At 55.3% G+C, this 23,397-nt stretch overlaps 2 protein-coding genes and 1 pseudogene across 2 annotated transcripts; all 3 read left to right on the top strand.

The window, feature by feature from the left end:
* The first annotated feature begins 3,840 nt into the window (after positions 1-3,840).
* Positions 3,841-5,780, top strand: LOC141966220 (fas-binding factor 1 homolog). The gene is made up of 4 exons (XM_074918652.1): positions 3,841-4,360; positions 4,585-4,715; positions 5,084-5,186; positions 5,306-5,780. The coding sequence occupies exons 1-4, from the start codon at positions 4,305-4,307 to the stop codon at positions 5,778-5,780; spliced, it is 765 nt and encodes a 254-aa protein (XP_074774753.1). The 5' UTR covers positions 3,841-4,304.
* Positions 5,781-6,624: 844 nt separating this feature from the next.
* On the top strand, positions 6,625-13,313 carry LOC141965920 (fas-binding factor 1 homolog). The gene is made up of 14 exons (XM_074918117.1): positions 6,625-6,966; positions 7,145-7,245; positions 7,668-7,841; positions 8,358-8,465; positions 8,749-8,888; positions 9,187-9,302; positions 9,434-9,541; positions 9,939-10,118; positions 10,437-10,613; positions 10,808-10,945; positions 11,051-11,183; positions 11,543-11,655; positions 12,285-12,409; positions 13,142-13,313. Exons 1-13 carry the CDS (start codon positions 6,802-6,804, stop codon positions 12,366-12,368), a joined length of 1,737 nt encoding a protein of 578 aa, XP_074774218.1. The 5' UTR covers positions 6,625-6,801; the 3' UTR covers positions 12,369-12,409; positions 13,142-13,313.
* A 1,100-nt stretch (positions 13,314-14,413) lies between these two features.
* On the top strand, positions 14,414-21,102 carry LOC141966219 (protein SCO1 homolog, mitochondrial-like; annotated as a pseudogene).
* Positions 21,103-23,397: the final 2,295 nt, after the last annotated feature.

The raw sequence follows: 23,397 nt of genomic DNA, 5'->3' as shown, positions 1-23,397 counted from the left end.
CTCGTCTTGCTCGTACTGCTCAGCCCCAGAAGATGCAGCTTTGGGTTTTCCTGAGGGCTGGCAGGATCCTCCACAAGTGCAGAGGTGGCACTGGTGTGTGACCTGCCGTAGGGAATGGCTCTGTGGGTAGGATACTGATCCTGCATGATCCTGGGGTTTAGATGAAATGGTTGAGCTGTCTTTCAGCCCAGGGAGTGCAACAAGAAGTGTCTCTCTACAGGAATAGGACCAAAACCCACACGTCCTGGGAGCAAGGTGTCCACCAGCTGAGCCCAGGAGCTCCCGAGCCGCAGCCAGGTTTCCTTCTGCCACCCCTGCTTCTGACACCGACTCTTAACACCTGTCTCCACTTCTGCTGGGAAGGTGAGGAACATCAGCCCAAAATCCCCAGGCTAAGAAGAGGTTTGATTGCGGGTCTCCAGTGTCCTGTCTGCTGGTCCTGCTGGGGGCAGCCAGAGCCGGTCAGAGGGGCTGAGCTCTGCTCAAGCTCTCCGAAGGCAGTGACAGGCTCTGGGACTGACACTCCGGGCTTGAGTGCTCAGCATTGGTTCTCAGCTCACGCTCAGTAGATCCCCCTTTCTTTTAGCAGACTTTGTGAACCATCCTCCTGAGGTGCTTAACGATCCTCTGCACAGCACAGGGAGCTTCATGTCCAGCCCCAAGAGTCTGGATTTCACCCTGGAATCCAGTACCCAGAAGCTGGCACCCAGATGTCCGCAGCCTGCTTTGAGTCTGGCCCAGTGCGGCGGGCGGAGGAAGCAAGCAGCCGATTCAATGTGAATGATAGAGCAAGCTTCTACTTTATTGAGAGAAATCACCCCTTCTATAAGCACTCTACAATAATCGTGCATACTGCTCAGGAATCTATTGGATACATGTAACAGGCTACATTATAATACCCCAGCCCCTTGTGGCATTTCAGACATGTCACAACATCTTCCCTCTTCTGAACCTGATTTTTCTCCCAGGGCGTTCCTTTATCATACACAGGTCATAATGTACCTTAGTTTCTCTCTTTGTTAACATAACAGTCCTTTGTTAGCATAACTGTACCCTGTTTTTTTTCCTTCGTTTACCTCCGATGGCTGCAATCGGCTTCTGCAGAGACCCATGGCCTTGCTCTCTGCAAGCCGTTCTCCAGCAGCCCAGCCTCTGTCCCTTAGAGGAGACAAATTATTCCTGTGTGATCTCTGCAGAGTGGGAAAAATAGCCACTTTGCCAGAGTGAAATACGGTGTGTTTCTGAAGCAGTTGCTTTCTGAAAAACTTCAGACACGTGGAATAAAAGCAGTACTCTTTCTTGTGCTTGCTAAAATTTTGGAATTTCCTTGCTTGGGTTGAAAGACCTGCAGTGTCCTCCTCATTCAACTCTCATTGTCATTTATGAAAAGACGTTTAAGTTTTAGATGTATCATGGCACTTTGTGATTTTCACTTGCACGAACCTCTGTCATCCCTATTCATGCAGCTTGTCAGACATTCAAAGGCTCCAAGGAACAGACAAGTCTAAACAGAGCAAGGTTTGTTCACTTGTTTCTTGAGCCAGAAAAATCTAACGCGTGCTGCTCTTAAGAGCAAAGAAAAAAGGCCAGAGTCTAGATGTGCAGATTCATCTGCACTCCCCGAGCCTCTCAGCATTTGGGCTTTGCAGCGTAACAGACCCATCTCCGCCCTTGCTACGGGCTCCCTTCTGATCAGATTTTACAGCAACGATTATCTTGAGAAATGTTTTCGTGTAAGGATGGAGAACTGCTAGAAATAGGAGTGTGGCTGTTGTAGTGAAAAGTGGGGCCTTTTCACATCGCAGGCACGTAACAGCAACGGCTGCTGTAGCGGGTTGCACGGTTCATGGACCAGAATGACTTATCTGAAGGGAATGAATGTGTATTTTTTGAGCTACGAGCCCTTGCTGGGCTGGGGAGAGCAGGCAATGAGGCTGCAGCTTGTGGACATACTGGACGGCCCGAGTCCGAGCATTTGAGACAACGGCTGCCTACAGATGGTTTTAAACAATCCGGTACGTTCTTGGTGCAGTGCCCAGCAGGAGAGCTTACCTGGGGCACTCCCAAGCTTTGAAGGCTTCACCTGTGATTGACATTTCCTCTTTTAAAAACCGGGTGCGAGACTGATGGCGAGGCGGGGGCTGGATGAACGCGGCCCTGGGAGAGCTTCTCCAGCCCCGTCCTGCCCCCGGGCCGCAGCGCTGCCCCCGGCGCTGCCCCCGCCTCAGCACGCGGGGGGTGCCTGTCCCTTTAAGAGCCGCGCGGGAGGGCAGCGCGGCCGCGCGGCGCGTGCGGAGCGGCGGCGGTTGGGCCGTTGGGCGCGCGGCGAGGCGAGGCGAGGCGGAGCGGGGCGGCGGCGGCGGCGGCTCCCCGGGGCGGCGGCGGGACTCGCTCCTTCCTGCGCTCCCGGGCAGCGCCGCAGCCTTGTTCCGAGCGGGCGGGCGAGGCGGAGCGGCGCGGGGCCGGCCGGGCGCGCTGAGCGGGGCCCCGGCAGGAGCGGGAGATCGCGCGGGCCGGAGGTGACGGGGGCTGCCGCGGGCCGGGCCGGGCCGGGCGCTGAGGAGACCCTTGTGCCCCTGCAGGGAGCGGCGGAGGCGAGAGCGGCAGGAGCCGGGAAGGCGGCGGGAGAGCGGGGGAAGGCCGGGCCGCCGCGGTGGTGAGTGCGGGGAGTGCCGGGGCGGGCCCGGGGAATGCGGGTTTGTGGCGCCGGCCCCTCGGTTCGGGGGCGGCAGGGACCCCGCGGGGGGCGGGAGGGGCTGTGCTCGCCGCTGCCGCCGGAGTTGGGATCTCTCGGGGCGTTTGAGGGGCCGTTTCCCAGCCATCGGGGTCGGGAGGGGCTTTGCTCTTGCTTGTGGGGCGCTCTGGAGCCCCGTGCCCCTGGCTGCGGCGTGTTCTGGGAAGGAGGAGCCGGACCTGCGCCCCTCTCTGAGGGCGTTTGTCTTCCTCCGTAGGCTGCGAACCCCCAGAGCAGTTTCCACGCTTCGTAGCCTGGGGCGCGTTCCCTTCGGTGTCCGTCGGTGCTTTGTTGCGGTGGGAACTCGGGGCCAGAGGCGGGGGGGCAGCGGGCTCAGGTGGGGTCCTGGCCGCGGCGATGGTTCCTGGGCCTTGTCTGAGAGGTGCAGCCGAGGCGTCGTCTCCTTGCTGAGCAGAGAGACGCTCGCCTGCCTCTGCCGCCGAGGGGGTTTGCTTGTGGGGGTCCTGCGGGCCTTTCCTGCGGGCTTTCCCCAGACCGGGGCAGAGTACCTGCCCTTAGTTCAGGTCTTCGCCTCACCTAAAGCCCAGGTGCCTGTTTGGGGCACTCTGGCAGCCCCGGACACTGAAGCGGCACCTTTGGGGTTGTCCAGGGTCTCTGAGACACTGTGGGGTGAGAACTGCCAGCTGAAGGGCTGCTTGTGCCCGGTGACTGAACGGGAAGCTGCAGGCTCCTTGATAAAGAGGAGTCCTTTTTGGCTGGGTGAAGTGAACTCTTTTATCTCCTTGTCTGTCACCCGACGTGGCTGCCGCGGTGTGCCCGTGCGGTGCCCTCCGCCTGCCGCCACCTGGGCTGGCTGTCCCCAACGCGCCCTGGCTGAGCTCACAGGTGCTGCTGCTGACCCCCGGGCTTGTGTCGCAGGTCCCACGTAGTGGAGGATTTATTTCTTCGACGGATTACTTTCAGAGGACGCGGAAGGTGCAGAGGTGAACGCGACTTTTGGGAGAGAGCCTGGGTACCCTGAGGGCTGGGCCTGAGGGGGGCCAGGCTTGCCCCTGGTGTCAGCCCAGCCAAGTCAGCAGTGGGGTATCGGGGGGAACCACGGGGTGTGGCTGAAGAGGTGACCCCTGTCTGGCATGGCTGGGGGGGGAGCCGGGCCAGGGGAGCGGGTGGATGGCGGGAGAAGAGCTTGCGGGTGCCCTGGGTGAGCTGGAGCAAAGCCGGGGGGCACGTCGTGCTGCAGCCCAGCCCTGGTGGGTGCTCTTGGGAGGAAGCGCCGCAGGAAGGACCCTCACCCAAAGCACCGGCCTGGGTGTTGCTGACGCTTCTCTCAGAGGCAGTAGGATCTCAGCAGAGGAATTGAGGCACGGGGGGTTTCCGGTGAGGGACACACCAGGAGGAGCTGGGCATGTGTTCTCCCATTGCTGAGGGGAAAAAAAAAAGAAAAAAAAGAAGGGAGACAAGCCCCCAAGCCTAGCTCCAAACCTCTTACCATGTGTGATTCTCTCCCTCACCCCCCCCAGAGCCACGCGCAGCCCAGACGCCCCTGCGCACCGCGGCCCCAACGTGGAGGAGGAAGGAGATCCCCTTTGACGAGGACATCAGCGACCTGATGGATGCCATGGGACTGGGCAGCAGCCCGGGAAGAGATGGCAAGAAGGCAAAAGAGTAAGGGCAGTGCAGGGGGGCGGGAATAAAGGAGGGGATGGCTTGTGTCTTGAGATGGTGCCACCATGGTGGGTGGGGGATGCTGAGCTTGTGCCTGTGGGTCTGCGCAAGGGGCAGGAGCAGCCTTGTGTGGCAGAGAAGAGCCAGAGCAGGCTGTCAAGGCTGTGTGAGGAGGAAGAGCCCTGCCTCTGGGAGAAACCCATCTGCCGCTGTGTCCCCAGCAGAGAGGAGGTCCGGCCAGCCCGCGCCATGCTGGACGAGTTGCTGGGACGAGGCTCCGCGTCCAGAATCCTGGAAGAGCCCGGCCTGGGAGAGCGCCGGGAGGTCACACAGAAGTACCACCAGAAGCAGCCGGGTGAGCAGAGCCAGGGATGCTGGGACGGGCTGCAGAGGTGGCAGCACTGGCTTGGGCGAGCGAGCTCGATTTCTACTGCCCTTGCAGGGGAAATGCCCTTTGCGCCCTTGCGGCAGCTTGGCAGCCTTTGCACAGGGTCTGTAACTCGGCTGCCTTTGGCCGTGGGCTGAGTTCCAACAAAAGTTTTCCCCAGCCGTGCTGAGGAGACCCCTTGCTGTCCGGTTTCTGGGCACGAGGTTTCCAGCGGTGTTTTCCCGGAGGCAGCAACATCAGTGGGAATTGCAGGGCGGGAGGAGGAGGAGGAGGGCTGGAGCCTTTGCAGCCGGCTGCTCCTCTGGGTGCTGAGTCAAGGCCACTTGTCTGAACAGAGAAGGAAGAGGGTTGGCGCAAGGAGGATTATGTGTTTGGAGCTTACCAGCCCTCAGTGGCCTCCACAGCCAAGGGCCAGCCGGCAAGAAGGCAGCCTGTGAGGTATTGTGCTCTCTGTGTCTGTAGCTCCAGGCACCGGCCACGCTGCCCCTGCAGCGGAGCGGGCAGGGTCCCCGGTGTCCCCTCGCAGGCAGGGATGCAGCTGCTTCTCCTCACAGCAGGTTTTCAGCCGAGAAGAACGGTGAAGTTAAAGCAGAGCCCCTCTCCAAAGCTCCCCCGTTAGCCAGCCAGAGGCCCGTGCAGGGCCGCAGGAATCGAGGTGACTGGCGGGGCTTGAAAGACGAAGACTTTCTGGATTTGGAGCTGTCATCTCCACCGAAGGCCAGTCCTGCAGCAGCTGGGCGGCCTGGCCCCGCCAGACAGCTCCCGGCTGGAGAGGAGGCAGCTGCTAAACCTGCCCCAGTGGAGGAGGAGGAGGACTGGCTGAGCGCTGCCTTATCCCGCAAAAAGGCCCAAGCGCAGGCTCAGCCGTCGGAGGCAGCACAGCGGGATCCCTCCGGAGATGCCAGCGCCCCAGGTGCGTTTTGTGTGGTTGTCGAGTTTGGGCAGCAGAATGCAGAGAGGGTCCCCCCCGGCCCTGCAAGAACGACCAGCCACAAAAAGGCCAGAGCCGCAGCATCGCCCTTGTCCATGTGAGCGCTGCCCGGGCTTTGCCCAGCCGTTGCTGGAGGGGGCTGCCAGGCTGCAGGATGCCACCATGCCCGTGTTGTGGCGTGGTGGGGACACGGTGCCGGGGCACACTGAGCTCCACAGTGCTGCCTGTGGGGTTTCAGGGGGCTGCTGGGGACTTGCTCTCTCGGAGAAATGGGTGGGCCTAAGTTCGTGCTGTCCCTTCTCTCTCCCTCTTCCCTCCTGCTGCTCCAACCCTCGTGCCACTAGCGCTGTGTGCTGGCAGACCCCCTCCTGCCCTAGGCTGAGGCTGAGCGCCACTCGAGAGGCCACTGAAAGTGGCTGAGGGGACCCAGCCTCCTCCCTAGTTGATGGAGGAGGAGGAGGAGGAGCTGTGCTTTTCCCCCAGACTTACTCTGCAGAGCGGAGTCCCCACCACTGTGTGTGGGGTGGGGTAGGAATGCGGGTCTGGATGAGCCTATCTGAGCCTCTGTCCCCATCCCCAGCTGCCAGAGTGTAGCAGGACCCTTCTCGCTCTGCCAAGGAGAGCCAGGCCCTCATCCTTGTGGGAGGGAGTGGTTGCCCTTGGCCTGTCTGAATCACAGACTTGTTCCCTTTTCAGTCCCTGCAGCCTTGTTCCCGGGAGAGCAGGAGACACAGGGCCCTGCCCCGCTGGCTCAGGTAGGTGTGCTGGGCCTGTGCCCCCGAGAGGTGCAGGATCGGGGTGGTGATCGTGAGCCCTCCCGTGCCAGCTCAGGGTCACCCAGCCCTGTCTGTGCTCCCTGGGCAGGGGGATGGCTGTGCCCTGCTTTGCATCCCTGGGAGCCTGTGTTGATGCAGGCCAAGGCTTTGGAGAGCCCCGAGATGCCCCGAGTTGTATTTGTGAGGCCAAAGCGTGTGTGCTGTGGCTGCTTTGTAAATCGTGTGCATTGCAGCCCTGCATTGCCTGCGCAGTGTTGAGAGAGCTCCCCAGGCACAGGCCGGGCAGAGCTGCCCACGGGGCACGTGCCTGCCTTTAGGGGCTGATGGCCACAGCACAAAGCCCCGGATGCTGAAGGGCCTGTGTCTTTTATCTGTGTCCCTGCAGGCAGAGTCTCCAGGCCTGGGCTTGCTGCATGAGAGGAAGCTGGGGGCTCCCGCGGCCCAGCTCCACGAGGGCTGTCGGGCAGCGCTGTTCCGTGCCCAGGCCCGCGTAGCAGAGTTGGAGAGCCAGGTGAGCCCCATGGCCTGCTGGATGGGGGAGCAGGAGCCACGCCTGCTCCCAGTGGCATCAGGGGCACAGGCAGAGTGGAGGAAGCTGCCCGTCCAGAGAAGGCTGCGGCCAGCAAGTGCTGCTGTGGGGTCTCTGTCCCTTGGGCGGCACAAGGACCTTCTCCCCGGGTGCCCGGCAGGTGCAGACATTGGAGCTGGCACGGGCTCAGGACAAACTCTTGTTGGAGATCCTCCGGCAGCGGCACCAGGAGGACCTGGATCTCCTCGACAGCACCCACAGGTACCCGCAGGCGAGAGCACGTGCTCCCTTCCTTTGAACGGGCCTTGCCTACAGCCCTGTCCCTCTCCCCGGGGGGGGGAGCGCTGGGGCGCTGCCCAGATCCGTCCCTGGGGCGGGCAGGCCCAGAGCTGTGTGGGTGTGGAGCTGGTGTGGGCAGAGAGGAGCCCCACAGATGAGCCAAGGGCAGGGTTTGCTCTCACCCACCCTGTCCTGTGGGGCAGAAGGAGGAGGAGCTGTTCCCAGGGCCAGCATGTCCCCAGGCAGGGCTCAGGCTGCGGAGAGCCACGTGTTTCCCCGCACCCCCAGCGCCGCCGCTCTGCTCTGAAATCCCCGTGTGAGCTGTGGGTGGAGAGGGCCGACTGCTGCCCTGAAGGTAACACTTCTTCCTACCTGAAGGTAACACTTCTTCTTCCTGCGGGCAGGAGCCAGGCGAAGATGTTAGAGGAGACCTGCAGGCAGCGAGAGCAGAGGCTGCGGCAGGAGAAGGAGCAGCTGGTGGCTCAGCTCCAGGGGCAGAGGCAGGAGGCGGAGCGGGAGCGGGCAGAGCTGCTGGCACAGCACTTGGCCGAGCTGGAGCGTCTGCGAGAGCTGCAGAGGTGAGAGTGGCACGAGCAGCGCAGGTGTGGGGCCGGTGCTGCTGGTTGTGGCAGAGGAACTGGGGAGTGGTTTGGGGCCAGGGTGACAGGAGCCTCCACAAGCACTGGGCTGTGGGCAGTTGGTGGCGTTTGGAATGGGGATTTGCTTTGTAGCCGGATAGAGGGAGACGTGGCTGGAGACGTCCTTTCCGAGTGAACGCGCTGTATTGTGCAAGATGCTGAGCCCAGTGTTTTATCTCCCCCAACCCCCTTTTATCCCGGTCAGTGAGTCACTGCTGCCCACACACTGGGGGTCAATGAGAAATCAGTTTCTAGTGGAGAAGCCCGTTCTCTTCCAGCTGTGGTCCGTGCCCAGTGCGGATGCCTGTCGGTGGGTGCCCGGGGACAGAGCCCCGTGCCAGCTCAGCTCCTGGGACCTGGTTCCCAGGCCCTTGACCAAGCCTCGTCCCCACTGCCTGTCCTGGGGAGCCCCAGTTTGTAACAGCCCGTGGTGGGCTCCTTGCCCGTGTCCTGCAGGGTGTCTGTGCAGGAGCTGCGCAGAGAGCACGAGCAGCAGCTCCAGCAGCTGAAGTGTCTGAAGGACCAGGAGGTTGAGGCGGTGACCAGCGCCACTTCGCACACCAGGTACCGATGGCTGCCATTGTGTCCCTGCGTTGGTCCCTGGCCGCGGTGTTCCTTGTGCTCCAGGGAAGCAGCCTTGGACCGTGGCACCAGAGGCCACCCCCTCTCCCAGGCCCTGCCTCCAGGGACGCTGAGCTCTGCTGATGCAGGAATACTGCTCTGCTCTGCCCCAGAAGGGTTCGGGGCAGGGCTGCCCGGCCCTTGGCCCACCACACGTCCCCCTCTCCATCGTGGGGAGATGAGGTGTGTCCCCCCGGGGTGACCCTCCCCTCGCTGCTCTCTGCAGGACTCTGAACGGTGTGGTGGATCAGATGGAGAAGTTCTGCGGCACCCTCTGTGATGTTTTACGGAAGGTGGAGGCCACACAGCAGACGACCTCCCAGGAGCTGGCCATGGGGACACAGAAGCAGGAGAAGTGTCTCCAGGGTATGTCTGCCATTCCTCTGCGCCAAAATGGCCACGGGGTCCCCGCCGGGGCTGGGGACACCCATGAAATGGGGAGAAGGTGCTCCGAGTCAGGCTGAGGCCTGGATCCAAGGCTGGCAGAGCCTTGCCTGCCTCGGTCACTGGGCTTCTCAGGGTCTTTCCTTTCCAACATGGTGTCCTGGGGGATGTGCCGAAGGTGCTGAGCACAAGCGCGTGCAGTTCTTCTGTGAATACGGGGTAGACAGAGTGGGACTTCCCTCTTCGTGCTGCTCACGGCCCCGCTGCTGCCTCTCCCCAGAGCTCCAGGACAGCCTGTGTCAGCAGCAGAGGGAGGCGGAGGAGGATGGGTGCCGGTTCCGGGAGATGGTGGCTAAACTGGAGGCCAGGCTGGATGAGCAGACTCGGCTGCTGGAGGTGAGCCCGCCCTGTGCCCTCTGCCCAGCTCAGCCCTCCTGTCTGGGGATGGGCCGTGGGTCTTGCCCACTGGCGGTCCCTGGGCTGGAGCCTGCGAGTGGCATCTGTGTCTCCTCTGTGTCTGAACCCAGGAGCACCAGAGGTTGCTGGCGGAGCGCTCCAAAGTGGAATCGCTGGAGGAGGCGCAACAAGCGATGACCCGGCAGCTCTTGGAGCGAGTGGAGCTGGAGAAGGCGAAGGTGAGGTGGGGCGGAGATTTCCAGGTGCTTTTCTCAGGTCCTGTGAGTCTGAGCGGGGCTGCGCTGCGGCGTGTGGTAGAGGAAAGAGCTGGGTGCTGGGCTGCAGCGTCCTTCCTCTGCCTCCTCAATCCCACACCCAGTTGTGTGGCGAATCGCCCTCAGATCGAGCCTCTGGCACACGGGTGCGAGAGGCTGCCGTGTGCGTGCACGGTGCTGCAGCTTCTGGAGGAGCGTGGGGCCAGAGCTTTCCGCGCAGGGTTCCTGCCAGGCGCCGGGGGCTTGAAGCAACCTCTGGGTGTTGGCCGAGGTTCAGTGGCAGAGGTGGGTTTAAAGGAGAAAAACGTTCCAGCAACTGGGACTTAGTGCTTTCTCTCTTCCTCTCTGGCGACGTCTCCAGAGCGCGTTGCTGCAGGAGCGGCTGGCGGTGACGCGGCAGCACGCGGGGGAGCTGCAGAAGCTGGCGGCCGAGCGGGCTGAATTTGACGCCCAGCAGCAGCCACTGAGCAAGGAGCAGGCCACGGCCCGAGCGCTGCCCGTGGCCTCCCAGGGAGAGGGCCCCGAGAGGAGCCTGGCCAAGGTACCGCAGCAGAGCCCCTGCCCATGGCCTCCAGCACCCGCTTGGCAGGCTGCCGGGTGGGTCCTGCCTACAGGGGAGTCGTCGAGTTGTTGGAGGCAGAGACATCGCTTGGGGTGGTGAGAATGAGGCTGTTCCGGGAAGAGCCCGAGGCCGGGGGGTGAGGGTGCTGCTGGAGTAGCTAGTGGAGTTGCTCTGCGCCCCAGAGGGGCACACACGAGAAGCTCATCCGGGGCAGATGTTTCCCATCTCTTGGAAAGACACGAGAGAGCATCCAGGACGGATCAGGTCATGCGCTGGTTTCCCCTGTGCCCATCCTAGGAGTGGGCCAAGGTGAAGATGTGGGCCCACACGCTGAGAGCCCAGGAGGAGCAGCTGGCGAGGGAGAAGGAGCTGCAGGACAAGCTCTGCCAGGAGCTGAAGGCAGAGAGGGAGAATGTGAGCGAGGCTGCACTGCGCATCCGGCTGCAGGAGGAGGAGATGAGAAGAATGACCAAGGTAAGCGGAGCGTCTGCGCTGCCGTTGCCAGCTGCGCACGGGCTGGCAGCAAAGCTGGGCTTCCACTGCCCTCCCAGAGCAGGGAGGGAAAGCCTGTCCTGGAAGGGGAAGGAGGGGACGCCTGAAGGAGTCCTGCTGGGCCCAGGGCAGCGAGGGTCCCTGTCCCCAGCCTCCCCAGCCGCTCTGCCTTGCAGCTCTCCTCCCAGAAGTACGAGGAAGGGCAGCGGGCCCTGCAGGAGGCACTCAGGGCCGAGTCGCAGGACCAGTCCAGGCTGCAGGCCCTGCAGTGGCAGTTGGAGCAGTTCAGGCAGCAGGAAGAGTGTCTGCAGCAGGCAAGTACCCCCTCGGCTTCCCTTCTGGGCCTGGGGCCGCCGTGCCAAGGGCCCGAACCTTTGCCGACATCTTCTCTCTCTCCCTTTCTCCCCGGGACGGGGCAGGGTCGGCTGAGCATGGCTAAGCAGATGAGCCGACTTGAGCAGCTGCGCCAGGAGGTGTCCAACCGCCCCACGATGGTGCGGCCCGCAAGGCAGGACTCGAGTGCCCCTCTGACAGGCTCCTCCAGTGTGCCGGGTAAGGCTCCGTGCTTGCTGCTGGTGGGGAGGGACGTATTGTACTCCCCTTCTTGGGAGGCTTGGGCTGCTCCTGGGGGCTGTTTTAGTTCCCCTGCGTATCAGCCTCAGACGGGAGGAGTTGGCCTCCTCGTCTTGTGAAGGAGCTCAGCGAAGCTCTGAGCCAGGGCAGTGCCAGGAGAGGGCAGAGGGGCCAGGAAGGGAGAGGCTGGTGGTGGGTTAAAGCCCGTTTGCCCTGGGAGCGCGGGGAGGACCCTGCTGCAGGGACCCGCAGGCAGCACCCGAAGGGATGCTGTGTTGTCTCCATCTGCGGATCCTCTGATGGTGGCAGCACCACACAATCAGGCTTCTGTTCCATAGGGAGCCTGGGAGGTGTCGAGGCGCTCCAGGCCGCTCTCGAGAAACTCGTGGCCACTGCCAGCTCTGCCGAGCTCAGTGCCACGGTGGCGATGATGAAGTTCCGGGTCCTGCAGGTGAGGTGGTGGGCGACTGGGGTGGGAAGGGGCTTCAAACGTGCTGGGTGGGAGCAGGGCTGGGTGAAACCTGATTTGAGCCTGGTGGGAGACAGCCCAGGCTGTGGCTAAGATCATTACTGAGCTGTGGGGCTGGGCGGGCTTGTAGAAGACCCGGGCACCTAGAGGAGGGATGGCAGAAGCAAGGACGGGTGGCTCCTCACAGCTGGTCTCAGGCTGATGGACAAGGTCCTCGGCACTGTGGGGTCGCACTTGTCCTCGCCGTGTCCCTGGCTGGGAGGAGCCAGCTGGCCTCTGGCTTCATGATGTCCCTGTCCTCTCCCGTCGGCCCCCCGATTCCCTGCTGGGTCCTTCCCCAGGCGGGGCTGCTCTTTGAGGCTTCCGCTGTGGGTCTTGCTCAGAGCGTGAGGTTGTGGGCTCGGGGCGGGGGGAGCCCCCACACCCCAGGGGGTGCCACGGGTGGTACCTGCCCACTGCTGACTGCAGGAGGGAGGGTTTGGGATGCTTCCCTCCCTCCCTCCTGAGTGACAGCCAGGACTGTCAGCCCCCTTCTGTGGCACCCTCTGATACCTCTTCCATCCATCCCTCTCTTTTCTCTTCCCTTCCCCTTTGCCCCCTTCCCCTCTCAGAACCGCGCTTACTTAGACGAGGAGCAGCTCTTCCTGGAGTCCCTGAAGAAAGCGCCCTACAACACCGCTTCTGTGCGAGGCTGAAGTGGTGACGCCCCTTGGGTTCCCTTCCAGGACACTCCAAAGTTAGTTTCATTGCCACATTAATTAATCGGTTGTTCGCTGTGCCAGGTTGTCCGCTATTTCATCGTCAGCACAATCCCAGACCTTTTCTTTATGTTCCAGGGTGTTCCACTTCTTTTCTAGGGTTTGGAGATCAAAGTCTATCCTTGATGAATTTCTCGTCACTAGTGCAGGTTGTCTTGACCATGCTTCAAAGTCCCACTTGCCTGAGCTTCCCACCCTCATACTTGTTCCCGTGGGGGCGGTACCTGTAGCCACTGGCATGATCCTTCACCACGGCTACGAGCAGATGTGAAGTGGCCTGTGTCAAGAGCCGCAGTTTGTTTGGCCTCCATTTCTCTTGCCAGTCAGAGAGGGACCTGCGGCTGTTGACTGCCAGCCGCCGAGGAAAGTGGCTGAGCGGGAGCTCCTGGATGCCGCTGAACGTGTGCGGCTCCTCCGCAGCCAGGGAGTTTGCTTTGCTCAGACAGACCTGTGTTTGGTCTAGAGATGCACAGAGCAAGAACAAATAGTAATTCATAGTCTCTCTGTGTAAGAGACTCAGAGCCTCTCTTTTTCTCCTTTATAGAACAGCAGCCTTTTCAATACAAAGCAGCAGCAGCCCGAACCTGAGATGGCACAAGTCCAAACTGAGATAGAAGATATTACTAATGCAGCAAGAGATGCTGAAAAAGAGCAAAGGCGGCAATCACAGATGTGAGAATGTTAATGTGTTCTTCTCTTTGGATTTCCAGGGCTTCCCAGCTCCATTGCTGCAGAGTTAATGTAAATAGTGTTGCCACAAGTTGGACAAAGAAACACTCTGTGGGCCTGGTTGAAGAGGCTACATGTTGGAGGAGGATTAGAGCAACACAGAACTTTGCTGCAGTTGCATGAGTTATTGGGGCTGTTGTCATAATGAACTAAACCCCCATCGCTTTCATCGCTGTTGCATGAAAATGTAAAACAGAATAAAATCCTCTGGTGCTGTAACCAGTAGTGTCTAATGTATTTAAATATACTTCTATTTTCAAAATCCTATTTCAGAATGTTTCAAATGGAATTGTGAGTTTCCATTCAAAATTGGTGCTATATCCTCCTGTGCAAGGCCAGTGAAGCTGAGCCAGGCACTAGGGCTGTTGTATTGTGGAAGCCAACCTGCTACTGCTTTGGGATGCACGGGATCAGAGCAAAATCTTCACACTTAAAAACATTATTTGAAGTTAAGATAGAAGGAAAACTTCTCCACTTGCTCATGAAAATTAAAGAAAGACTAGATCATTTGTATTCTGTTTGAAGAAGAGAGGGCATTACGGTGAATTATGTGCGTGTGCATCTAAATTTTCTAATGCCCTTTTTTTTCTTCTCACATTTTTCAATTTAGACTTTCTCGGGTATTTTGTTCCCAAAGCACTTTGTTGGATTTTATATTATTTGTAAGTGATGTCACTCAATATTTCACCAAAACGCTTCATTTGATCACGTAGGAAGGAAACGTTTGAGAGCAAAATAAGACAAATCTAGGATCTAAATAGATTGTTTTAAATTATGTTCTGCCTTGTGCTACTGTCCATCTGGGCTCGTGTGGCAATACCAGGGCCTGCAGTAAGACACAGCACCCAGCCTCCATCACCCTCCACGTGTGCTGTGGGGAGAAGCCTTTCAGCTGTGCCATGCCCTGCTCCTAAGCTTCGTCGATAAAGTGCAGATGAAAATCAAATCCTAGAACCGGCTGAGGCCAACTGGAGGAGTTTCACTGAGGCCAGAGGCTGGGTTCTGCCCTTGGGCCACAACGCCCCCCAGCAGCGCTACAGGCCTGGGGAGGAGCGGCTGGAGAGCTGCCGGTCAGAGAGGGACCTGGGGGGTGATAATGAGCCAGCAGCGTGCCCAGGGGGCCAAGAAGGCCGATGGCATCCTGGCTTGTGTCAGCACCGGCGGGGCCAGCGGGGCCAGGGAAGGGATCTGAGCCCTGGGCTCGGCACTGGGGAGGCCGCCCCTCGCTGAGGGGGAAGCGCGGGCGACACAAGATGGCGGCGGCGGCGCTTCGCTGCGGGCGGCCGGGGCTGTGCTGGCGGCTGCCGGCGGCCGCGCCGAGGGGCCGGGCCGCGCCGCCCGCGCCCGGCAGCCGCCCGCTGTCCCGTCTGCCGCCGGGAAGCGGCCCCAGGCCGGGCGGGCAGAGGAGGGTGAGTGAAGGAGGGAGGGAGGGAGCGAGCCGCGTCCTTCCTCGGCGGCGGAGCCGGGCGCGACGGGCCGCGCCGTCCCCCCCTTTCAGTCACTGAACAGCTTCTCCGCGGCTGCTGGTGTCGTGGCGGTCGTTGGCGGCCACCGTCGTGCTGTGCGGGGGGCTGCTGGCCGCCACGAAGAAGGTGAAACGGCGGAAGGAGGAGGGTGAGTGCGGCGGGGAGGGACTGGACCCGGCCCGCCGCGGGGAGGCCGCGCTGCCGCGGCGGGGCCCGGCCTGGGCTGCCGGCGTGCGGCCAGGCGGGAGAAGCCTCCGCAGGGTTGTAGTTTGCATTCAGATGATGTACTTTGTGCATTCGGATGTCTTTTATCTACTCGGGCACCCCACTGCATCACGGTGTGCTTTACACAGTGCTGCTCTGTGCCTACGTGTATAGATGTGCCACAGAAAATTTTCAGAAAGTCAAAAAAACCTTCAAGGTTGAGCGTTCTCAAATTTTTAAAGGCACGTTCGCGGTTGGAGTGGTTGGGTTTTTGTCACGCACGCTGCAGCCAGTCGATGCAGCACACGGGGGCTTTCTGCTGGTTTCACTCAGGGTACTGTGTGTGCCCATTTTACTCTCCTGCAGGAGCTGCCCATGGGTTTCATTTTCATGTTTTTAGTGTTTCCAATCAGAACTGCTACAGCTTCTGCGATATGGTCGGTTTGCAAAGGATGATTAGTCTTCTGTTTCATACCAAGCCAGGTACCTGGCTTTCTCCTTGTTGTCTTTTTTTCTAAAAAAATAAAAATACTATCAGATGATAGTGAACGAGATTATTATGTTTCAAAGGAGTTTAGTGATGCGTACAGTTTTGACTAAAATGGAGTGCTTTTTGCAAGTCTTGTCCACATGGAGCTTCTGCACAACGGGTGTTGGTAGATCTTGACATTTCAGCATCCCGGGCTGTGACTTGGAGAGGTTTCCTGAATCTCAGCTGCTTCAGAAGCTTCTCTTTGGAAGCAGCGTGGGTTGTGGCATGGATGTGTTTGATCCCCTCTTGGTTTTTTGTAGACCTGGAGAAGGAACGGAACCGAGGCATTGGGAAACCACTTCCAGGAGGTCCCTTCTCACTCATTAACCATGAGGGACAGCCCAAGACCAGCAAGGACTGCATCGGCCAGTGGGTGCTGATCTACTTTGGCTTCCCACACTGCCCTGACATCTGTCCTGATGACCTGGAGAAGATGATTGAAGTGGTAGATGAAATTGGTATGGGAATTTGGTTGGAATAGTGGTGCTTTTTATGGGAGCTTCAGGTTTGTTGTGGTAAAATACCTCAAACAATAATAACTGACGGGTTTTTTTTAAAAAAAAAGCTTGCCTGCTGCTCAGTAGTTGAATTAATTGGTAGGTGACACTGACATCCGTCCATCTGCCCGTCACTAGGATCTGGCATGTAGAGAACGACAGTACTGATCTTTCTGCAACAGGGGCCTTGTAATAAAACGTGATGGTGACAGGTTACAGGGAACGGTGCCACTGCATTGGAGTTTTGCCAAGAAGTGGTTGTGGGGTGTGTTAAGGTTTTTTTCTTTCTTTTATTCATGTTGAGAACAACTCTCTGCAAGAGTCCCTTCTGAGAGTGTGCTGTGGAACAGAGGCTGGGGGAAGGCTGTGTGATAGAGGTGGTTTTCTCAGCCTGCAGGCCCTGAAGAGTTACAGAGCAGGGGTAATAGTAACGAGGGAGGTGGGAGGGTGGGCTAATAGGAAGAACATAGAGTGAAAGCTGTGGCTGGAACGTGAGGGGAAGAGCCTGAACTGTGTCTTCACCCTCCCACTCCACCATCACAAGGGTACGTTCGTTGTCTTGAAATGATAAATGCATCATGTATTTTCTGCATCAGAGCCCATTTGTCATCTCCGAAGCAGGGCAGGGTCTCCAGCTGAGAGGCTGGAAGTGTAGCTGCAGCCAGCCCAAGCACAGACCGGTGGCTTTCACAGCATTTGCTTCATTCACAAATCACATAAATTAAGATGCACAAAATGGCCTTAGGGTGGACTTGGATTGCTGTTATGATAGTTTGGCTGTGAGCTTGTTTAAAGGGAGGTGACGAACGATTTTTAGTTCTCTAAGAAAAACAATAATTGTTACTGTCACAGATAGAATTCCATCTTTGCCTAACCTGACCCCACCCTTCATCACCCTTGATCCTGAGAGGGACAATGAAGAAGCCGTTGCCAGATATGTTAAAGGTATTACTCTTTTCTTCCTTGATGTCTTATAGCATGTAATACAGAGCACTGAAAAGGAGGCTCTTGATGGGATTCTTTTCACTAAAACGTGTACATCTCTTCTTTCTATCTAGAATTTTCTCCAAAGCTGATTGGATTGACTGGTACCAAGGCACAGATTGACCAAGTGGCCAAAGCTTACCGTGCGTATTACAGTGAAGGTCCCAAAGATGAAGACAGTGATTACATAGTAAGTAAATGTAGAGCCTTTGCCTAATGAAGGACTTTGGATAAGAGCAACGTCTAGATGTTAAAGTCAGAAGACAGCTGTTGCAGTCTGTGCTGAAGTCTTGCATGATAGAACCCTGTTGCACTGATGTGTTGAGCTCTGTTTTAGAGGTCTCAGTCGGGATCGAGATGCCTTCTTACAAGCTTAGAACCTCACTGAAACCTGTTTTAAAAATGTGGAATCCCAGGCCTGCCTACAGAATAGCATATGAGCTAGCAAGCCTGGCAGTAGTTTGAACTTTTTTCTGTCATGTACTGTTTTTGTCCATCTGTTTTTCCTCTGTGCTCCAAAGTAAAAACAGAACTGGGAAATTAAGGCAATAGGAAGAGAGAGAAATGAGAGGCAAATCAGGTCACGATTCCTTCCCTGCCAAACCTACCAAGGAGCGGGGTCATCTTGGCAAGAGACTTGGGTGATGCAAAGCCTGCCTGCAGATACCGTGGAGATCTTCCTCCTGTGTCAAATGACCTCGAAGAGAAGGGATGTTAATGCTAAATTGTTAGCATAAAATATGTGGAGTAATAGCGTGAAAGGGGAAACGGAGGTTTAAGTGAGGCTAAACTGGGCAGTCAGAATCTTATCCTCTGGCAGTGAATAGGACTGGTTATAGGGCTCAGAGCTGCTGCCAAGGCCTTTCTGACTTGCCACATCCTGAGCAGACTGGAAGAGTAAAGGAGGTACAAGTGATACAGCAAGTGAGGATACGTGTTGTCTGATCTTTTGGTTTTTTTCTTCATTACAAGAACTAAGTGCATCAGGGAAGACTAAAAACAGGTTCAAAAGTGAACAGGTGATGATGGTTCTTGTTGCAGTGGCCATGTGAGAAGTGGCATCCCTCCTATGGATGCCCATGACAGAAGTTTGTGGGAGTCCACAGGGACACCTGTTAGTCTTTGGAAAAAGCAGTGTGTTGAGGATTACAAAATGCACAGAGATCTTTGCCTAGTTCGGGAAGCCTGTGGGCTAAAAGTGTTTGGAAACTGGGAACAGAGGAAGATAGGATATTTTGGTTTTATACTCCTCTTTAAAGCAACCGTTTCTGGCCACTGTTTGAGGTAGGATGCTGAGGAAGATCCGTTTTGGTCTAGTCCAGTATTGTCTGTTATTAATCTGTTTTGAAAAACACCTGACTGCAGCGAATAAGTTATGCACGTGGAACAAAAAAGCGGTGCGTAGAAAGAGCGAGAGCAGCAGCAGATGATCTCGGTAAAGAGAAGGTGGAATCGCACTGGTGATATGCATTGCTCTACATTACTGAAAGGGGTATGAATTGAGAGACCAAGAACCTGTTTTGGCTTAAAGCGGCAAGTCAGCAGCTACAGAAGTCTGTGTCTAAGATACTGTATTTGAGTGGAGGAGAGAAGCTTGCTGGAGAAATTCAACACCAGTTTAAATCCATCTAGCATCAATCTGAAATCAATCTAAAAGTACTACTTAAAATCAGATTTCTAAAAGGGAGCTGGTGGAAATGCAAGACTGTGTTACAGGAACAGGATTGGCAAAGGATACCCGCTCAGGAGCGGGGAAAAACATCAGTAGAATCTGACGCTGTGTCAGTGAACTGAAGTTGATGAGAGATGATGGAAGGAGGCTGGAAAAGCTGAAGGAGTGCTGCTCCTGAGGGAGTAAACCACGCCTGGATTCTGGCAAACCACATGTGGGTTCTGCATGGCCATGAAGGGAAAGTACAGGGGCTCAGCCATGGAAAATAACTCTGTAGATGACGGCAGCTTCAAGGGAGGCTGGGGAGAGAAACCGAACTGCAGAATGTGACTAGAGGTGTAAGGAAGTAGGAGAAGGGGTTCAGGATCCAGGGAGAATACTGCTGGTCTGTGCTAGGGTTGTGAGTCTGAGAAGGGAAGGGCAGCAGGGAAGACAGGCCCGGGAATTGGGAGCAGGAGAGCAGCCTGGGAGCCCCAGCCGTGGTACCAAGGAGGAAGAGTATACTTGCACCTCTCAGGATTTGTCGTAGGCTCTTGGTTTCGAGAGGCTGTGAGCTCTGTGTTCGAGGCAGGAAGGCCAGAGGACACAGATGTCTGAAACAAGATGGAAAGAGGATACCAGCAACAGACCTGGGAGGGAGAGCTTGAGCCTGGGTTTGTGCCTGCCTGAGACTTACCCAGGTAATTACTGCTCTGTCAGTAGGAGGTGGGGAAGAGGAAGAGGTCCACTACAGCATTAAACTTCACTGCTTGTTTTGATTTCAAAAGAGCACTGAGATGACCATTTGGAAATTATAATTTCTAAACATCTGAATTTTTCAAGTAATACTTGAATGTTACTAGTTCCTATTCAATAATCTCAATTTTATATTTCTCAACACCAGGATATCCAATTTACTTGTTTTATTCTGTGGTTTACACGATTGCATTGACACTCAAATGGGGATCTTATACAGTGGGAACAGTGCAGGCTTCAGACACACCTTGAGAAACAGTGGTCTTCTGCATTGCACAAACTGCACTCCATCCTGACTGTATCTAATCTTCCGTGGGCTGGGGAGTTAATCAGGTAGCCTGCTCAGAGCTTTTTTTTTTTTTTTATAGTTTCCAGTTGAAGGCTCTAAATTGTGATTCAGCTTCCTTAAAATGTCTCTTACAACTTGATTTTGTGATCTTATCTTGAAAATCGTAGAATCATCTAGGTTGGAAACTAGAGTAAAATATTTGGGTTAAACCTGCTTCAATAACATTTTGAGAAGCATTATTTCAGTGGCAGAAGTGCCATTAATTGTATGCATCCTTTTAGCTTGTGGAAATGTTTATGTGATTTCTTTTTTTTTTAACTTCAAACACAGTTGTACTCTCAGTGCATAAGTACATTTCGGTTCTTTTTCTCCAGTGGCAGTGAGACGATGTAGGCACTTGAGCGATCACAGATTCATGGCCTCCATTTTCAGTACTTTGTCTCTTTGCTCATAAAGATGTTGTCACAGTTAGATGCAGACAGTACTTGCAGTGGCATTTTAAATAAATTTACAGTGGAGTTAATCATGACTTTGAACCTTTTTTAAGGTTCTTTCAGTTCAGACAGTAGAGGGAGCCCCTTCCCAGCACGTGTAATTCCCTCTGCACCAGGTCCTCGATGTGCAACTCCGGTATCCCAGTGATGCTCTCGGTCCCATTGTTTGCACTGACAGTGAACTCGATTTAATGAATTACCTCTTTTTATATTGGATTTACATCATTTTAGCAGCAGGAGCTTGAAGACCTTGTGGGGGCCATGGAGCATCATGAGAAGTAGAGGGGAATTGGGAAAAGTGAGGGGGAAAGACTACGAGCCTGCAAGTTTGCCCCAGCCTTGTGTGTGCTGCAGGAAGGGTGCCTGCAGCTTAGGGAAGACTTGTCTGATTAAAGTATTCCTTCTCACATTCTGAGTATGCAGTTCGTTTTCTCTGTTTATTTTCCTGAGTAAAACAGGGAGAGATCGCTGAGGTGATGCTGAGGTTTTCCTTATCTTGCTTTAGCTGCTTGGTGAGAAGTCTTGTCAGACAGCTGAACCAAAGGCTGAGTGGGACACTGTGCTGCTGACTAGAGATGAGCAGGATGTTGCAGTATTTAAAGGGTGGCTACAAAGAAGATGGACACTCCCATTTTACAAAGGGTGACATGGAAAAGCTGAGGGATAACGGGTAGAAGTTACTCCTGGGGAGATTCCAAGTGGACCCGAGGAAAATTTTTCACAAAGCGAACAATCAGCTGTTGGAATAATCTCCCCAGGGAAGTGATGGGTTCCCTAACGTTGGACACTTAGATTTGGTTGGATGGGGTGCTGGGCCATCTTGTCTAGACTGGGCTTTTGCCAGGAAAGGTTGGACTAGATGATCCTGAGGTCCCTCTCAGCCTGATATTCTGTGATTCTGTGATCTCCTTTATCAAGCCACAATGTGCTTTCTTGCAGGTGGATCACACAATAATAATGTACCTCCTGGGGCCAGATGGTGACTTTGTGGACTATTACGGCCAGAATAAGAGGAGCGCTTGAGATTTCTGCTTCTGTTGCTGCACACATGAGAAAGTACAGATCCTAAAACAGAAATTCTTCAAAGATTGATGTGAACATCACCTGCGGGTTTGGCTGTAATTGGGCGTTGGGTTAAAGCAGAAGCATAAAGTGTAACATCCTGTCACCACATGCTTCCTTTCTTCCAGATGAGAAAGGCAACCATACTTCTGCAAAATACCATTATCAAGAATCTCTGTAGAGCCTTCCTGATGGATATTATGTGCAGCAGTGGGTAGGCTACAGAATGAAATTCGGGACTTCTCAGAAACATTGTTGGGAGCAAAAAACGCTTTTCATTTGAGAAGAACGTGTGTATCACTGGTAAAATTAATTGGTGTCTCTTGGCAAGACATCAGCGAAGGACAGTCACTGCAGGAGGAGGATTACTTGATGAAAAGTCATGTGGACCATGGCATTCTCAGAGGACCTCTGCCTTCTTTTTTTTGTCTGCACTGTTTTGCCTTCTGGGAGGGGCAGTTACAACATTATAAGCAGGAGAGCCTTAAGAGGACTTCTTCATCAAGTCTGAGAAGGTGGAGAGCACTGAAAGTGTCAGCAGCTTCCACACATAGGACCAGCCCTGTAGTGTGCCTGATCTCTTCCTCATTTGAATACGGAAATGAAATGCTGTTTTTCTTGGTGATTTTTCCAGGTGAATTCTGTTAACTTAATAAGGAAGTGAATAATGGATTGCAAATAGATTTTTCTTCCGGTCTAAATAATTTCATGCGTAGTTGGGCCTGGTTGTGCTATGGTGAGTAGTGGAGTGGAGTGGATAAAGGGGGTCTGTGGCCATGCATAGGGCTGTCGGATAAATTCTATGCAGTGCAGCATTTGAAAACAAAGATTGCTTTGTATAAGCAATATATATTTTTCTTTTTCCTTAGTTAGGATTGACCATTATATCATCAGAACTTTGTATACTGGTCAAGCTTCATCTTCCTGCTCTCTCTCTTTCTAAAAAGCAGTGTGTGTGTAGAGTAGTGCAAACCACAAGCTGAATGTGCATTTTTAAGGTGGCTGAACCCCAGAGAATGGCCCACAGGAGACAAAACAGAAAAGCTCTTGGTGCAAGTCCCGGAGTGTTTCAGACTAAATGCAAGTGTTCCTGCACTGGTGTTCTTCTGAGTGTGGGGGTTGGAAGAGAATGTTCCTGTCTGAGGGACGGTGCAATGTCTGTGGGAAACTTCCTTATTTCCCAAATCCTGAAAAACAGTAAACTTAACCTGCTTCAGAGCGGTTACGATGAAGCAGTGCGTAGGTCCCCATCAGCTGCCCTGCACTGCTACGGTGACCTCCGGGGCGTATCAGGAAGGTTACTGTGAGTATGTCTAAGACTGCACTCTTCTGATAAAGCTCTTTGAAGGAAGACAGTACCAGTTTACAGTGGGGATTCTAAAAAGTGTCGGAGTAGAATTAAACTCAGGAGCTGAAAAGGAAGTCAGGTGGTTTTTTTTTCCTCGTTGTGCTGGCTGGCTTGATTGCAGTAGGCAATAGGAGTGGCTTTGAAAGGAAATTTCATGCTTTAAGTCCTCTGTTCGAGGCTGTGTCAGATCCAAGGTGTTATCAATAATATTGGTGTCTGTGATAACTGGCACCCTGGCAATACCGGTTTTATTTTCATGGAGTGGTTGCAAGTGTCAGCACTGTTTCTAAAGAGCCTTTCCTTTCTTGTTATTCTTCCCCACAATCCTGGAGGTAATTTATTTCTTTACAGAGCTGACTTTTGGCACCTGTTAGCTCTGCATTTCTTTGGGTGGCTGTGCACCAGTTTTTTGCCACAAGACAGGCCATGGCTTGACCTGCCGGTGATAGTCCTGTGGGAAGCTGGACTGGAAACCTTTGGAGCCCCCTTTGCAACCAGCATTTCAGTGTTTCTAGGAAACTTATCTTGCCAGGACTCTCTGAGCCTCCCTGCTCCAGATCAGTGTGTGTGCCCTTTTCTCATCGTGACCTCTACCAGGTGGCCTGGTTTTGGCTGGGATGGAGTTAATTTTCTTGAGCTGGGAGGGGGCACAGCCAGAGTGCTGGGCTCGGGTTGGCTGTTGGAGTAGTCCATCTGCTGTGACGTTATTCTTGGGATCAGAAGGAGACGGGTTCTGGTTGGGGGTGGTGGGGGGGGTGTATCGTCCTTTTGTCGGGATCGCTGCCGAGGTCGGGCTGGGTGTTGGTTGGTGGGGGGTGAGCGATCACACTGTGCATTACCTGTTGGTACTGCCTGTTACTGTTTTGCTGCCATCACTAAACTGTTTTTATTTCAACCTACAAGTTTTTCCTTTTTGTCCCTCCCCTGTTTTCCTGGGCGAGGGACAGGCTGCGT

Source organism: Athene noctua, chromosome 14, assembly GCF_965140245.1.
Source record: "Athene noctua chromosome 14, bAthNoc1.hap1.1, whole genome shotgun sequence".
Lineage (NCBI taxonomy): Eukaryota > Metazoa > Chordata > Aves > Strigiformes > Strigidae > Athene > Athene noctua.
This window is presented reverse-complemented; position numbering and strand designations above follow the sequence as displayed.

Bases quoted from the DNA above. Each gene is read 5' to 3' on its own strand.
- LOC141966220 (XM_074918652.1), top strand. From the start codon at position 4,305: ATGGATGCCATGGGACTGGGCAGCAGCCCGGGAAGAGATGGCAAGAAG. The intron at 4,716-5,083 runs GTGAGCAGAGCC...TTGTCTGAACAG, and splicing joins GTACCACCAGAAGCAGCCGG to AGAAGGAAGAGGGTTGGCGC. The intron at 5,187-5,305 runs GTATTGTGCTCT...TCCTCACAGCAG, and splicing joins GCAAGAAGGCAGCCTGTGAG to GTTTTCAGCCGAGAAGAACG.
- LOC141965920 (XM_074918117.1), top strand. From the start codon at position 6,802: ATGCTGAAGGGCCTGTGTCTTTTATCTGTGTCCCTGCAGGCAGAGTCT. The intron at 7,842-8,357 runs GTGAGAGTGGCA...CGTGTCCTGCAG, and splicing joins CGTCTGCGAGAGCTGCAGAG to GGTGTCTGTGCAGGAGCTGC. The intron at 10,614-10,807 runs GTAAGCGGAGCG...TCTGCCTTGCAG, and splicing joins AGATGAGAAGAATGACCAAG to CTCTCCTCCCAGAAGTACGA.